Here is a 16,427-nt window from a genome sequence, read left to right as displayed (position 1 = left end):
ATCCTAACTGACAGTACAGGTGATCACAGCTGGCAAAATTACAAACTACAGTCAGCGACATATCTTATTGTTTGTACTGAGCTAAATTGTTCTCTGGATTCAAATCTTTAATCTTTAATATTAAAGGATGGTCCTTTCCTGGCAGACGGTAGACTTTAAATCAGGTAAAACTACAATATATACTTTTCTACAACCACTGTTAGGATTTACGTAAAACAAGTCTGACAAAGAAGTAGGTGAACGCTGGATGCCAAGATACATTTAGCTTTATCAGCGTGTACATATTTGTCTTTGGCACTTGACAGGACAATGTTTCGAAAAAGTGCTGCTGCTTTTTGGAGCGATTACAATACGGAGTGAAAAGCCTGTTTGGATGTAAAAATTCAGACAAACATTGTGTGAGTCCACAAAGTCATTGTCAGTGGACAACCTCCAGGCTGTACATCATGTTGACATTACAAATTACAGTCCAGGTGCTGCAGCTTCGGGCTTTCAGAGAGTGGTTGTTTGAGTGTCCGAAGCTGTGAGTATAACCTGTGAGCGTTCTTAAATTGAATGCCAATCCTTTCCAAATGCCATCTACTGAACAAACTGTAATGTCAAAGTTAGAGCCGATTCCACCTGATTTTAGTCTGATGTGGGCTGCACCTGAGCAGCTTTCCGGTCCACTACAGCTCACTCAAGGTCGTTTTCATTTGGAAGCATTATTATTGAAAGCAGCTACTGCATGAGTAGCAGAGTAGCTGAAGAAACGTGTTCCAGCTCACGCCCGTCCATGTAACATACAGAAGTTAGGATGTACTGAGGGACTCTCCTCCTGTTTCTTTTTACCATCCTATCTGGGTTTCTGCATGCAAACATCAGTCCCAGTGCTAGGCACACTAAACTTCACACATGCTCCAACTGTGACCCACACACACTTGAACAACTTCCTCGAGTGTCCCTTTTACTTTTACATGTAGTGGTGGGTGGAGTATCACTGTATGTATTAGTTCAAGATCATGCATTTTCCCTGACACTAGTCTTAAGTTATTGTAAGACCATCAGTCTTTTACATGTAAACATTTTATAACACTGAGTCATTATGCAGATTAATAACAGTCAGTTAGTTAAAGCTACGATATGCAACTTGAAAAGAGTCAGAGTCAGTCCTCTTTGCTCTGCCCAGTCTAGCCTCCTCCTCCTCTATTCTGAGTTCTTCAGATTATTAAATTACAAAACATAAGAAGCTGCAAAACTTACTAATCAAAGTTTCACAGGTGAGCCTTACTCTAAAATATTGAGAAGCAAAGACCTTACGTGTGCTGTCATTTAGTCCTACTCTACAGCGGATGCAAAATGTTTACACCCACAACATGCTTCATGCAGGTGCAGGCCAACATTAATGTATTATTATAACATGGTATTATTATAATATGATATTAATATAACATGGTATTATTATAAGAGGGTACTGCTCATACAGAAAGGAAGAGTTGACCCAGTTCAGTGTTACTGTTGAGGGGCTGCGGTTCAAATAAATAAGCCACTTTCCTCTTGATGTTTTATGCTGTAGTGACTATAGCAGGTGGCCCACAGACAACATCGAGCCTACAGAGTTGGTACACTGTTATTCTTATTGTTGCAATAATAGTTAGCTAATAACAAATTTTCTTAGCACGCATAAAAAAACAAACAGCCTGTGTCTGTCTTTCATTCCCGGTTGGACGGCATGTGAGGTGGTGTTGTCAGCTCCTGAACATGTTGAGTAATTGGGGACATCTGAACTCGATGTACTTGCAACATGTTAGTGTGAAATCAGGAGCTGAATGCATTTGAACGGTACTTACTTAGGGTTTTACTAAGGCCAAGATTAATCCAATCCTTCTGGATTATTTTATGTTATTTTGGATACAGTAGAAGTCACCTGTTTCCATTTCATTGGCTAATCCCTCTTAACAAACAGACCTGCATTAATGGTATATTTTGGGCTTATGTTTGCATTTAGTGTTTAGCTTATTGGAATAGTCTATTCTTTAATAGAAGCCTGACTTTATAGTATGTTAAGCTGTTAATACATGGTGCATATGTGAGGGAATGTGTGTGTGCACTGACTAATGCAGAGATGCTGTGTTTGATGGTGCAAGGGCATCACTAAAAGCCCTCCATATGCAAATGCAGCACGGATGACGGTGTGTCTGTGCGTCAGCCATGACATATCGTGTAATGATAACTTATCTCGGCCAGCAGATACAGCTGATATAGAATATGAGAGACGCACTCCAGGTGACTGTGCCTCTCCGTCTCCTACACGCATGCACACGCGCCATCGCGCATGATCCGTCCAGCTTTAGGTCGCTCGGTTATACGGAGTGTCCATTACCACATTTATTAATGGCCTCTTAATTATGTCTGCTTATCTTCTTCGAAAGGACTGCAACTGCCCCCGGACTGCAATCACAGCTCAACCGCACACACACACACACACACACACACACACACACACACACACACACAGGATTATTTACATAAAATCGCTCTCACACAATCTTTATCCATAACGTATATGTTTGTCTTGCTACAGTTGGGCACTGCTGGTGGTTTTATCTCTTCCTTTCTTCTATCAGTCTATCTCTCCTTGCTGCTCCTGAGACCTCCCTCCTTGCTTCCACCCGCCTGTCTCCTCTCTTGTCTTTATCCTCCCATCTCTCTATCACACCATCTCTTCCTTGCCATTTTATGGCTGCTTTTAGTTCTTCCTTCCTCTTCCCTATCTCTCTATCTTTCTCTTTCCCCGAGTCTCCAAGACATATTTGTGCCCTATAACTCCTTCCTCGTCTCCTTTCCTCCTACTTCCCTTTACCATTTACCTGTGTAAGTGCTATATAACAATCTGGGGGAGAACACACACTCCTCTGCTTCTTGTGCTTTTTCTTTCTGCAAACGCAAATAGAGATGTCGTGATATCACAGTGGGTTAAAGTTAAAGCCCCCCAAAATTCTCTGGTTAAGCAAGAGCTGCCAAAAAGTCAATACTCTCCAGAGACTCACTTTGTAAACGAGACACCTGCAAAATCCAGACATGGCAAGTTGAGGCCGAAATACACTGATCTGCCCAGTTGATGCTCAATTAAGGAAGAACTACATATCACAATGTAACCAAGACCCTAAACCTCCGTCAAGCATCACAGCAATCTAAAACAATGTAGCACAATATTATTTATAGACAGCCATGTGTTCCTGTCCCTAGACTTCCTGACTTGCTTGACTTGATCCCTCTTTATCACTCCCTCCTCCTCCTCCTTTCTTGGTTACCTCCAGCTAGAGGTCAAACTTTAGTCTGTCCTTGTCCTCTCCAATCACACCATCTCCCAAACCACTTTTAGTCTCAGAAGAGGGGAGGCTTCACTTCACTAGACATGTCTTTAAAAAGTGCTTTGTGAATTATTTACAAAAACACCCTAGTTTTTAAATGAAATTCTCCACACTTTTTTTTCTTGTGGTGGTCTGTGGAGGTTGATTAACTTTCTCACGTGTGTAAAAGTTGTAAATAAGCACAAAACATTTTGCACAAGCTTTTAAAACTTGGGTCTATAGGGGAACTTATAATTGTTGACTCTCTCTGTCTTGTTTGTTTCAGTGCACAGCTTTTAGACATGTATTTGTCATTTTATTGCCCAAGTCCAGCTTTAGGAGCTGAACATCTGAAGTGGGATTGGTTCGGAATAAAGGGGCATCTGGGAGTGCAAACACTGCAACAAGGGGCGTTGTAGACAATAGGGACAATAGGGACAAGCAATTGTTGCTTACTAGAACAATTATCCTACCAGTACATGAAATCCCATCAATGCAACATCTTGCATTGTTTAAAAGCAGTGTCTGCTTCTGTAGTGTGGACGGTGTGATTTCAGTTTTCCCTTTTATTAATGATAGAGATTCCCAAGATTGATAGAGCCAGCAACAGATCTATGTCTCTCTCTCGCACCCGCCAGTGTGCTAAGATGGCGCCTTGCCATAGAGTCCATGTTCTCAGTAGTGAGCAGCCAAGGCGTTGGCAGAAAGCACCCACTGTCTGATGTGAGCAGACTTCATGTGCAGCCCGGGGACCTCGGCTGGCGTTGAGTAGAAAGCTTGCAGGAGAATTTCGAGCCGAGTCATGGACGTACGAGGCAAATCACACGAATCAAACCCTTTCGCATGCGAAGGTGCGATGGACCTGTCTGCTTCTGATGCAGCTCTGTGCGCCCAGCTTGTTCTCTGTCAGATTCAATATCAGCTGCTGAGTAGCTCCACGTCTCTGTCATCTCCTCATTATTTGCCCACTTCTCCCAGCAAGGATCTGTGTGTCAACTCCTTCCAGAAAACCATAAATCTGCACTATGAACATTTTATTTTTGGGATTCCTGTGAGTTCAGTTGACAGTTTACAGGATTGGGTTTCACTCGGGATGTACATTTAAAGTCTGATGTAAGCAATGTGAAAATGGTGAGCTTGATTGAAGTGTGTGACATGAATTTGTGATGAAACCTGACTGAATAAATTATAACGTCGTGCTTCATTACAAGGATTTAATGCTTCTGCTCTCCATCTCACGTGTTAAATGGATTACATGAAACATGCTGAACGTGAATACACATGTTAATATATCCATCCGTGCCTGAAACATGAATTAAATAAGAGTAATAGAAGTTTGGTAGACATGAGTCATGGGAGTCGACAGCATCATGGGTTTAAATCTGTCTGACCTTTGTGAATGTCAGCACCCGACCACCGCTGTGTCCCGTCAATTACCACTTCAAAATGTCTGCTAAAGCTGAAATGGTTTAAAAATAATGATTATAAATACCTGGGAATGCCTGTCCTTCACAGCCCAATAGCTTTAAGGGGCTTACAACATCTCAACTTCACCCCTCTCGTTCTGTCTCTGTTCTGTCCTTTAGCTGCTTGGTGCCGGTGTGATTCACATATCCACCATGAAACAGTGAGCTTCATAATTTGACATAAATGGATGGAAATTATTTCACCGACTCCCCCTTTAACTTGGAGGACTATCATATTGAGCATAAGCAGGATTTAGCAAGACCTCCCACTCTCTCTCAGCACCTGATGAGATGGCTGTGCAGCAAGAGACACGAAAACCAAACTGATTAAAACTAAAATCAATAATCAGAAATACATGGAAGTGTAACATATGCAGTAAGCGAAACCTCAAATGAAAAGCAAGATATCCTGAGTGAACGTCATTCAGAGTATCCACTTTTTGAATTAAGTCATCAGATCATTAATTGAGGAACCACCCCACTGAAGGTACTCTGGTGTTTTTTGTTTTGTTTTTTTTGTCAGTGGGTTTAGGACAGATGAGGTCTTGTGGTGCAGCACGCCATAATTCTTCACTTCTTGGTCAAATAGCCTGGAGGTGAGTTTAAAAAAATGACCATCACTGTAGAATGATATTTCAATGTGCCTTAAATATCACCATAAATCACCAGCAGAGTCATCAGAACACTACTGCAAAACGATAACATCTGTTCAGCTTCACCGTGTCAGATGGATCCAAATATGTCCACTTTCCACATTAGAGCAAAATATAGATTTCCACTGGTTTAAAAGGTGTGTACTGTAATTAGATGTGTCATTAATTAGCTATTGTTTCGGCTGGTAATGCTAATGAACGTATATTCAGCAGCAGAGGCAGCAGAGACCGACCTTCACACCTTCAAGTAATTTCCCCTAACTAAGGTTAGTTAACTTGCTGTTATACAGTTGTATGTTGTAGTGTTGCATCTGGTTCTTATCACAATATTTCATTTCATTCTTGGTTCTTAATTTAACCTTGTGCCAAGAATGAAATAAAGATAGTGAGAGAGGGTTTGCTGCTATGAGCAGCCACATCGAGCTCCACATCCTGTTTTATAATAAGAGCCTAAAATAATCTGGGTGGAGATAGTTCCATAATTTCTGCAGCAACATATATTAAACTTGATGTTTATGTTACTGTAATTGAGTTCTTATTTCATGATATATTCATGTGGTTGAAGCCAAATCATACACTAAAACAGGTCTGACAACAAAATCTAAAAAAATCTATTTTTCACTTGACTAATAAGATGTTAAGACTTAATGCTAGACTTAATGAACGGCTGCGAGTGCTCGCTCCATCACTGTCCGTCTCGATCTTCATCTCGCTCCCTCTCAGCAGAATGGGAGTTTAATTGCATGATGGATAATTTAATGGCGGGGGAAAAGCCCGAGTTTTAGAGGAACTTCTTCTTTCATCTGCAGGCAAAATCTGTCCAGCAGACATTTCTCAAAATCCACCTAGCGAACTAGTGTATATGGCTCTGTGCTTTGAGGAGCTGGGGAGGTTACACTCTGGCTCGTCTCCAGCTTTACAGATTGATGGCACATTAAAGTGAAGGACGTGTCACGCACCTGTGCTTGTGTACCACAGGGGAACAGCACGCAGGCAGACAGGGTGCTGCAATCAGCAAGGTGCCCCACACACACACACACGCGCGTGCACCCAGACACACACACAGAGCCCATCTGACATTCTGATATTTTTTAAGCAAGTGCATGTATGTGCTGAACCAACAGCTTTACATGTGCTCCTAAAAATGGGAAAGTGAGTAACTGCAAATGTAAATGACGTGTCTATTTGTGTGCTTTGCCATGTTTCTCTTCTAGCTTTTGCAATTTGTATATGTGGATAGTGTGCATGTAAATAATGTGAATACCTGAAATGTTCACTGTCTACACAGCATAGAAATGGATCTCTAGAGCTGAAACACCTCTGTTAGATAGATGCACTTGAGTTATGTATAGAATTTCTGCAAAATTAAGAAGCTCATAGGAGAAACGTTTTCAAAAAGGGAACGGTGAACATTGAAGCAGCTCGGCTGATATATACTGGGACACAACAGAAATGCCGGATCCTGCATCATACAACCCAATTAGACCTTTTGTTAGAGCCTCCATGACTGGTCAGTGCCTCTGTATTCAAACTCCATAGCCAGTTTATTTTACAGACATTGGGGTCATTTTATCACATATTTGTTTAATACATTTATCTATTTTCACATATTTTGTTGTTTAAAGCTGCAACATAACAGAGGACCAGCATTTTGGACTACTGGGTGAACACTCTCGACTCATTTCTATGGTAACTATTTCCTTCCAACGTGACACAAATGTAGCATTAGCATTTTTTTTTCACTACGTAAAAAAAACTGGACTTTGAAATTTCTGTATATTGCAAAACTCTATGTAATTTAGTGAGTCCAGATAATTAAACACAGTATAATTATATGTTTGCTATTATAACATCAGATTTATTGATGTGAAATCACTGGAACCTAAGAAAAAACCTTATATAAATAAATAATTATAAATTATAAATAATTTTTAAACCTAATGAAATCAAATTAGTCGGATGCATGCTTAAAGGACTTCAAGAAAATCTCTGCCAGTAAGAGACGGAGAGTTTAGTGAGTTTAAACTGAAAAAAGCTATTTAACTTATATTAGCTTTAATTTAAATAGCAAATATGAAAATAGCAATTGAAGTGGACGATTTGCGCTGTCCAGGTTTTAAGACCTGTGTTTGATATTTTCAGTTCAGTTGTGGTTGTAGTGCTCACTGAATGCAGACAGTTTGCTTTAACACAAAATTTGTTTCCTTGTAATTAGGGTGAAATAGGCCTTAAAATTTTAAAAAGAAAAATTACAACTGACTTTCTGTGATAAAACGCATTAGGCATTTTTCAGTGAGCCACTAAACAAGCCTGGCAGCTTTATACTTATTAAAACTAACCAACCATCCAGTTTTACAGCTGCCAGAAGCTAATGATCTTCAATTAGTCTACATTGTGTAGGCGAGAGGATGTGTACGCTGGAGACACAGAGCCTCACAGTGTTTCACTTACACAACTGCTATGTTTTATGTTCTCTGCCTCCTCCTAATATTCAATTACATTCTAATTATATGTTGTCGGTAACAGACAGAGACACAGACAAACCGGGCCTGTGCTGTGTGCGGATCTGTTGTACCAGAGCACCTGTCAGTTAATCCTACACCACCCTTGGGTGCCACAGTCTCTGTGATCAAAGTAAATTAACACGGAATAAGATACAGACGTAAGCAGGAAAGCATGCGCACGCAAACTTTTCCCACAAGACCGGCTTATTCCAGCACATCACTCGACAGCAGTGAGTGTGTGAGTGAGGGAGAGGGAGTGAAAGGTAAACACACACACACACACACACACACACACACACACACACACACACATAGAGGGTGGATAAAAATGACAGGTGATTTAATGAGCTGTGTTTCAGTCAGGGACACTCTGGTCGAGCTGAGAGAGAGAGAGAGAGATGTGTGGCTGCAAAACCAGGACGCGCCCCTGTGTGTGTGTGTGTGTGTGTGTGTGTGTGTGTGTGTGCATGTCTTTCTATGGTCGTGTGGACACATTTTGTTTCAGCACCTTCGCTGTGAGGTCGTTCTTACATTGCGACTAGGCTGTTTGCGGATTAGGACTTGGTTTTAGGGTTAAGGTTGATCGAGGTTAGAGCGGGATTAGACATTTAGCTGTGATGGCTGGACCAGTGAGTGACCTCTCAACTGTGAAAAGAGAGTTGTGTTGTACTGTATGTGCGTGTCTGGTTAGCTCTGTGCTGCTGGATGTGTCTGTGTGTGTCCTGTATCCTCCATGTGACGCACGTCCCAGTCAGTCACACAAACCATGCGGCAAATTGATTGCATAGAAAATGCTAATGCGGGCTTCACTGTCCTCCGTGTGTTAATGTTGCGATTTTGCACATTGATTAAAGGAACAGCGCCGAGCTCCTGTGGAGATTTGTGACATTGAGGAAACCAAGATTGGGGTGGTGGTGACGGTGGAGGGGTGAGGGCCACAAGATGCTGACTCCACGTTTGCTGGTCATTTGTTACTTGGGTTCTGAAGACAGTAAATCTCAGCGGAGTGGAAACTGTCTAATGCTAAATAAGATGTCGAGAGCTGGTGTAGATAAACATGAGCATTGTTGCACGCATGCGTTGCTGTGTGTGTGTGTGTGTCATTAGGTAGAGGTCATTTGAAGAGCAGTGTTTTTACATCTGAAACCTTCATCGTTGTTGCCCTGCTCTTGTTACACCTCAGTGTTCTCAGTGCCGTGCTGTTCTGTGCCATGCCAAGAATGTGCCATGTTGAGTCCAGTCAGCTCGCCTCATTCCTACCAGGGCACTGCAGCCTTTATTAAACCCAGCACCAAGACTCACAACACATATAAGACACCAGCAAACACACCAGCTCATACAACAGGGAGCACACACACACACACACACACACACACACACACACACACACACACACACACACACACACGCATCAAGCAGAAATAATCTGTTTCGTCTGATAATGATGACTGATGCTCATCCAAAAAAGCTGTGCAGCAAAACAAATGGTCGTCGACTCTATAAATCAATTGGCTGGGAGGGGAGGAAGTGAAAGCTCACATTGATCATCACACAGGCCAAATGTTAGCATCTCCAAATCATTTATTTCGGGCACCATTTCACACACAACATCTGCCGCACTGGCAGAGACAGAGGATGGAACCTATTACAAAACAACAGAGGCCATCGGCTGCTGGTAATGCATGGTGTAAGGCATGTGGCAATATTTCTGTTTGCTGATTTGGTGATTTGAGGACGTTTTTGTTACCTGCTACTTCAAATTACTGAGTGAGTTGTTGGTGCTGCTTGTCACAGAGATGATTTCCAGTACGACACTAGCGATTTATTTTGTGATTTACTTTTAACCTGTCGTTTTCTATCTGTGGACAAAAGAGATGAGACTAAAATAAAGTATTCATTAGAAGAACTGGTGGTAACACGATGAAAGTGAGACATCCTTCCGTGGGGTCTGCTGGACCTCCACAGCGAGGATATTGTAAAAACGCTTTCATGAGCATCCGTTTGGAAACAGCGATTAATAAAGCAATCTGAAATGGCCACTGGCTTGAAGCAGGTTTATTTACTGTGTGAACTGTTCTTCACTGCTCTGTTTGGGGAAAGGAGCATCCTTTAACTCTAGATTGTTTCTGCTTAGTTTTCACTCTTTGTATCTAAAGACCTGTAGAACAGTTAGTAAATTATTCCTTATTTATAGGTTATAATTTTCAGTTTATGTAAAAAAGAGTTGCCATCAACTAGAATGTGGTGTATGGTGCTATGTTCCTGTAGAGAGAGGCCGAACAGGTTAGCACTTATATAGCACTTTTACTTTTTCAGTACCCAAAGTACCTTACAATTCTCATGTGTCCATTTACACAAACAGAGATAACGTTGGACCCTCAACTCATCCAAAATATGAGTTGTTTTGATATTGTTGTTGTTGTTTTGCCTCAACGAGCTATTTCAGGAACACCTTGAAGCGATTTTATCAAATTTGGCACAAACATCCACGTGGATGAACTGATTACATGTTGGTGCTCAAAGATCAAGGGCACTGTGACCTCCAGTCTGTCCCATTCTAGTCAATGCAGTACCTCAGAAACGCCTTGAGGTCATTTTGTTATGTTTGACACAGTCTCTTTGGACTCATGGATAAACTGAATAAAATAGGAATATGTGCATGTGAAGTGGGAGTTGTAGTTAGCATTTTAATAATAATAATATTATTAATTATGCACGGAAAACAATCTGCATGGTGAAAAGTATGTATGTTAACTCACTTTACAAGTTTTCATTGACCAGTTTGCACAGAAGCAGTTTTACTACTTCTAGCGTCACGCTGTACAAATCAACGGATCCTTCTGATGGTGAATGTAAACAAAAAGATGCTGACAATAAACAAGAGAAAGGTGGTGTCACTGAGCAGAAGTTAAGAATAAGTTGATGTCTGGAGGATGTGGACAGACACGATTGGTCCGTCCTGCAGCAGGGTTCAGTTTATGTTGTATAATTCTGAGCAAATATTGAGTTGAATCAGCAACTTGGAAAGTATATGGACCTATTGCATCATAATGTTTTTATTGGTAGCTGTGTCAATTGATGTTTCTAAACACTTCAGTGTGGGCCCTAATCAAATCTACACCCTCAATCCCAGCACAGCCATATGACCATAAGTGAGCTATGACACTTCCGTCCATTACATCAGACGTGAATCATTCTCTCTTCTGACCCATTAACAATAGAACCAGGGTTATGTAACATGGCAGCACAACAACTACAGTAGCTCTGCAATTGTAGCGTCCAGCATTTAACTTACAGTCCTAAACACAACATAATCAGACACAATGGGACGATAAAGCAAGCGAGGACAGACCGGCAAAAAGACGGCCAGATGTCCTTGAGAAGATCGTGTAAGCATGTGGTGCCGTGGGGAGGAACACGAGATAAAGGAGGAGAAAGCAGATAGATTGAAAGGTAGGAGGAGAGAGGGAGAAGGCTGATAAACAGAGGGAAAGTCAAACGGGTTGAGGTTGAGAAATACAGTCCTCCCTGGTGTGGCCCGTCCAGAGTGTCCGCTCTATGAGGCAGTAAATCGTCCCAGTTCAATGTGTGCTCTCCAAACGGTGCCGCGCATTATTGATAAATCAGTGTGTGTTAATGAGAGGAGCTGATGTGGCTCGATGAGTCACAGCACAACAATGAGCCTGACGCACACACACACACACACACTGTCTGAGTATGGCCAAGGTGCGTGCGCTAACTGCTGCCAGCCTGTCATTTGCCATTTGTCTTCAACACAAACGCGCACATATTTTCTCCTTATCCCTCTTGTATGCACACACGCACACATACACACACACACACACACACACACAAACCAATTTGCAGCAGTTGCATGGACACTTGGCCCCGTGCTGCAGTAACAACTCTGTTATTCCATCCTGTTAACAGAAGAGAGGAGGGCTTCCACAGCAGCTCCAGCAGACAGTCAGAGGACAACACAAGCTATTTTGGTTTCACTTTGATATCTAATAGGCAGCTTAACATCCTCATTAGATCATATCAGCGCTACACACACACACACACACACACACACACACACACACACACACATTGTAGACAAACACAGACAAGCAAAGTCGTGGAGAAATTATCTGCTTTTCTACACTCTCCACCTACAGTAAATTATCGTGAAATCTCCTCATTTGTTCGCGTTGATTTACTGTGAATGTGTGTGGGTCTGCACCTCGAAGTGTGTGCGCTCGTGCTAGTTTGCTTGTGAGGGAGTGCGTGTTGGTGCAGGGCAAGCTGACCTTGTTATTAGCTGAGTGGGCTGTTGTGTTGGGGCATCATTAGTATGGGTTAGGTGAGGGTTAGAGTGCATGTGTGTGTGTGTGTGTGTGTGTGTAGGAGTGTCGGGCTGGTGTGACAGGAAGAGAAGAAAGATGGAGATGGCAGTGTACGAGCGAGGAGGAGAAGTGTGGGTCAGGCCAGGACACAACAACAACACACACACACACACACACACAAACACACAACATCCATCACTTACAAGCAGGTAGCAAGTGCTTGAAGACAAACACATACACACAAACCTGCACTCTCCGGTCACAGTGCTGTGACGCACCAGCAGACACTATAGTATCCATAAGTTGCACACACACGCACACACACATTATTGTATAACAGTCAGTGTGAGGACACTCATTGACATAATTCCTGCCTACTGTCGTGTAAACCATGTTAATCTACTCTGTATTGATTTTTAATTTATCACATGTACTGCCTTAACCCTAACCCTAACCATCACAACTAACTGACTCGCCCTAAACTTTACCCTAACTCTAAAACCTAGTCTCAACTCCAAAATTTCTCTTCAAACACTCTTTTCATTGTGAGAAGGTTATTTGAAGGGTGTCCTCTGTCCAATGGTTAACAACTAATGCCTCACAATGATTGGGGCCAAACATACACACACACAGACCTTATTTAAACTTGTTGGGAGGAGTCACAGCATGCCGGACTGCACGTAGAGTGGCCAGATTTTTAAATCTGGGCCACGGGACCTCATGTGTGCTGACGCAGGTTTAGCTTTAATAAGGGTTTTACTTTGTGATTACTTACAAACACCTGTCACTCGTTGACACTAAAAGGGCCAATGCAGAGGAAGCAGAGGTGGAACTTCTTCCTGTGTAGTCAGCTGGACATCCACAGTAGGAATATTGTAAAAATGCTTCTGTGAGCATCCTATTGGCAATAATATAATATAATGAAGCATTTTTAAATGCTTACTGGCTCCAAGCAGTTTCATTTACTGTGTCTTTACAGTTGTTTCAGCATAGAGAGCCAACCCTTAACCCCTTTAACTCCTTTATATGTGCTGTACGGAAAAGAAAACTCTGATTATTGTTTATGGGTAATTTTTTCTGAGCTAATTATAACTTTAATGTAAAACTATAATGTAATACCATGTAAGCAACAAGAAAACAACCAGAATAAACAAACATGCAGGACAATAGAAAACGACTACAAGCCAACGGGTGCAGAAGAAGCCAATAGAAGCTAAATTATGCCAGTAGAAACAATGGAGGCCAGTTGGAGGCAAAGTGAAGGCAAGCCATAAGCAGGCCACTCCGAGGTCCTGCCAGGAGGAGGAGGAAGAGGAGGAGGAGGTGGAGGCTACAGCTCAGGAATATTCTAGTTGTTTATTCCTAGCTAGGGGTCAACTGTGGCCTTGGGCTCAAGCTCAGAGAGGATGGGACACACACAGTGAGGATACACACTCATGTACAAGAGCTAGCGCATAGGCACACATTGCCCCAGGGTCAGCAGTGTCCTCTATATGCCGAAACACACATACACACACACACAGAGACTCCTTGAGAGAATGATGAAGATGCACACTGCCACACATGGTACTTAACGCATACCCCTGTAAATCACAGGCTGAAGTAGTGAAGCTGGTAATGCATCTGTAACCACAGCCTCCACACCCTCATCTCCACCATTACCATAATAAATCCATAAGAGTGTGAGAAGCACTGAAGCTATTAGGATGAAAATGGCTTTAAACAATGGGCATGGCGCATGCGTGGCCTTTTCACAAAGAGCTGGCACTTGCTGCGACCTGTCGGACATATTTTACAACCGTAATTACGAAATCGAGAGCAGCCAGTCTCAATGGCAGATGCCTCTACCGCACGGTGGAGGTTCCTCACGTAATTATCACGATGAACTTAGCAGACAGAGGCAATAAATATGATAGAACACACACAAATATGCATGCACGAGGTGGAAAGGACACACAGAATGTGCTGCATGTGGAAACGCAGCAAGAAGCACACACACACGCACTCACTGGTGAGGTGAGGACAAGCTCAGTCAGGGTACACTCACACTCAATAAAGCACACATCGCTGTATATAGAAGCTCAGGATCTATGTGGCAAATACAATTAAAAAAAGAATGGGTAGACAGAGAAGTAGACAAAGAAAAAAAAAGCTTTAAGGTCGAGAAATGTTTTAAATATGCAAAAGCAAAAACGAGTTTTAATTATTTAACAAAGAAAATCAAACTTTCAAAAACATAACTTGAAAAAGTCTCAAAATAAATAATTAAAGATACAAAAAAGAAACAAAAAAGACAAATAAGTAATAGTTGACTTTCAATATAAAAAAAAATAAGTAAAAAACTGACATAGCAAGAAAAATCAACCATGTTATTAACACATGATATTTATTATCAATTATATCAATTTACAATAAAGATGTTGTTAAATTGCATTTATCTATGGCTGATAACATGAAAAACCATCACCATATGCAGCACAGATGCACCCCCCCATCAACAAAACAAGTGTTACTGTCTAATTTAGCTTCAGTGAATTATTTTGCAATTCCATTTAATGTGCAAAACCAAAAGACAAATTAGGCCACACTGGGTTTCACATGCCTGGAGGGAAACAGAGGGAGCGTAATGGCCCCCAGAATCGTGAATGTGGGGCCCCTTGACGTTTTTATATCCCAGTAAATCACTGTATGTATGAGCCAAGTTCATTGTGCGTGTAGAGATTGCCCGTTTATGAGTAAATGTGTTGACATGCACCTCAACAAAATCATCACCACAGTAACAACATGGCCAGCGTCATGCTTCTGGTCAGTGGTACGTATGCGTGTGAATTTCCTGCACTGCCGTAAATACAGAACATGTTGTTTATAGCTGCAGGGAAGATGAGCTGGGATGTTTCAGATTAAGTCCTCAACTGGAAATTACAGGCTGTGGATTTTCTCTATTGAGGCTTTACAGTTGAGGATTAATCTGAAGTCTGGCGAATCAACCATCAAAATCCATTTATCCCGTACAGGCAGAAAATGGAGCAAAGAAGAAAAGAAGTTGATCAGGGTGTAAGGAAGGAAACTGAAAAGCATGAGGTTAGAATAGGAAGGCGTGTGAGAACTCACCTGGTCTCTTCTCCATTTTTCTCCCTCGACTGCCACATAGTCGAACCTTTGATATTAATATAAGGATCTGCTTCTGGCAGAGTGACTTGTTGCTCTTCGGGCAGGGCTTGCGCTTGCTGGCGATCTGCCGGTTCGCCTGGGGATCTTTGACCTCCCTGCGCTGGCGAATGAGGGAGCTGGCGAGAGCGGCCATCTTCCCAGCGCTGACCCTGCTGCCGCCTCACCAGCCTCTGGTGGCTCGGTGGCACCCAGGTGTCGGGGGGTACCGTGGGCCACCCCCCTGCCCGCTCACCCAGGGCGACGGAGCACCGCTGAGGGAGGGGTGCAGAGTGAAGTAGAGGATGCTTCTGAGAATTGGCTGAAGCAATGGGGGGAAAGGCAGAAAAAAGGAGAGAAAGGGAGGAGGAGGAGGAGGTAGGGGTAAGAAGGGTGGATCCCTCAAAGGCCCTCACTAAAGAGGCAACAAGCACTCGCTGAGGTCTGGACAGTGCCTGCCTTCAAATGTCCTTCAGTATGTTTGTTCGCACGCTGGGAGTCAGGTTCAGGTGAAGCCTGGATAAGTCACTGTTCCTCTGTTGGGACAAGTCATGTTGTTACCCACCCAAAAGCCAGTGTACCGCATCCAGTGTTCCCTAATGCCCGTGTCCCAGTCCAAGTGTACCCCTACCAGCTCCTGGAGATCCTGGGAAGTTTGACTCAATCCTGTGTGAAGGGCTTCAGTAACAGAACCATTCGTCGCATTGTGAAGCCAAATGAAAATCACATTTAGTCCCGTTAACCTGCTCAATCTTGCAGATCCAATGCCCGATCTGATTCGGTGGGACGAAAAAAGAAAAGACTGAATACAAACTCTCCAAAATGAAAAGAGCGACACTGTTGGGACACACTGCAGCTCCTTGTCTTTCTGTCCCTCACCTGTGAAATTTCTCCATTGGAAACAATTTCAGAGCAAGAGAAGTAAGAAAACAAGAAGGGACCGTCCGACCTGAGGTATCAGCTCCACGAGATGGGACAAGGATGAGGGGATACAGAC

The 16,427-nt window shown here is 42.5% G+C and overlaps 1 protein-coding gene across 2 annotated transcripts in view; it reads right to left on the bottom strand.

Annotated features, from left to right (window-relative positions):
• The window catches only part of fgf11a (fibroblast growth factor 11a), a 76,090-nt gene extending 60,503 nt beyond the window's left edge, over positions 1-15,587 (bottom strand). Inside the window, exons 1-2 of one of the 2 annotated variants that reach the window (XM_026352383.1) lie at positions 15,395-15,587; positions 2,164-2,177 (exon numbers count right to left, since the gene is read on the bottom strand). In XM_026352383.1, coding sequence (XP_026208168.1) covers positions 2,164-2,177; positions 15,395-15,587 — 207 coding nt within the window. The remainder of the gene's footprint in view (positions 1-2,163; positions 2,178-15,394) is intronic. The other variant, XM_026352382.1, reaches the window with a different exon arrangement.
• Between the last annotated feature and the right edge of the window lie 840 nt (positions 15,588-16,427).

The sequence above is a fragment of the Anabas testudineus genome, chromosome 18, assembly GCF_900324465.2.
Source record: "Anabas testudineus chromosome 18, fAnaTes1.2, whole genome shotgun sequence".
In the NCBI taxonomy this organism is placed as follows: domain Eukaryota; kingdom Metazoa; phylum Chordata; class Actinopteri; order Anabantiformes; family Anabantidae; genus Anabas; species Anabas testudineus.
This window is presented reverse-complemented; position numbering and strand designations above follow the sequence as displayed.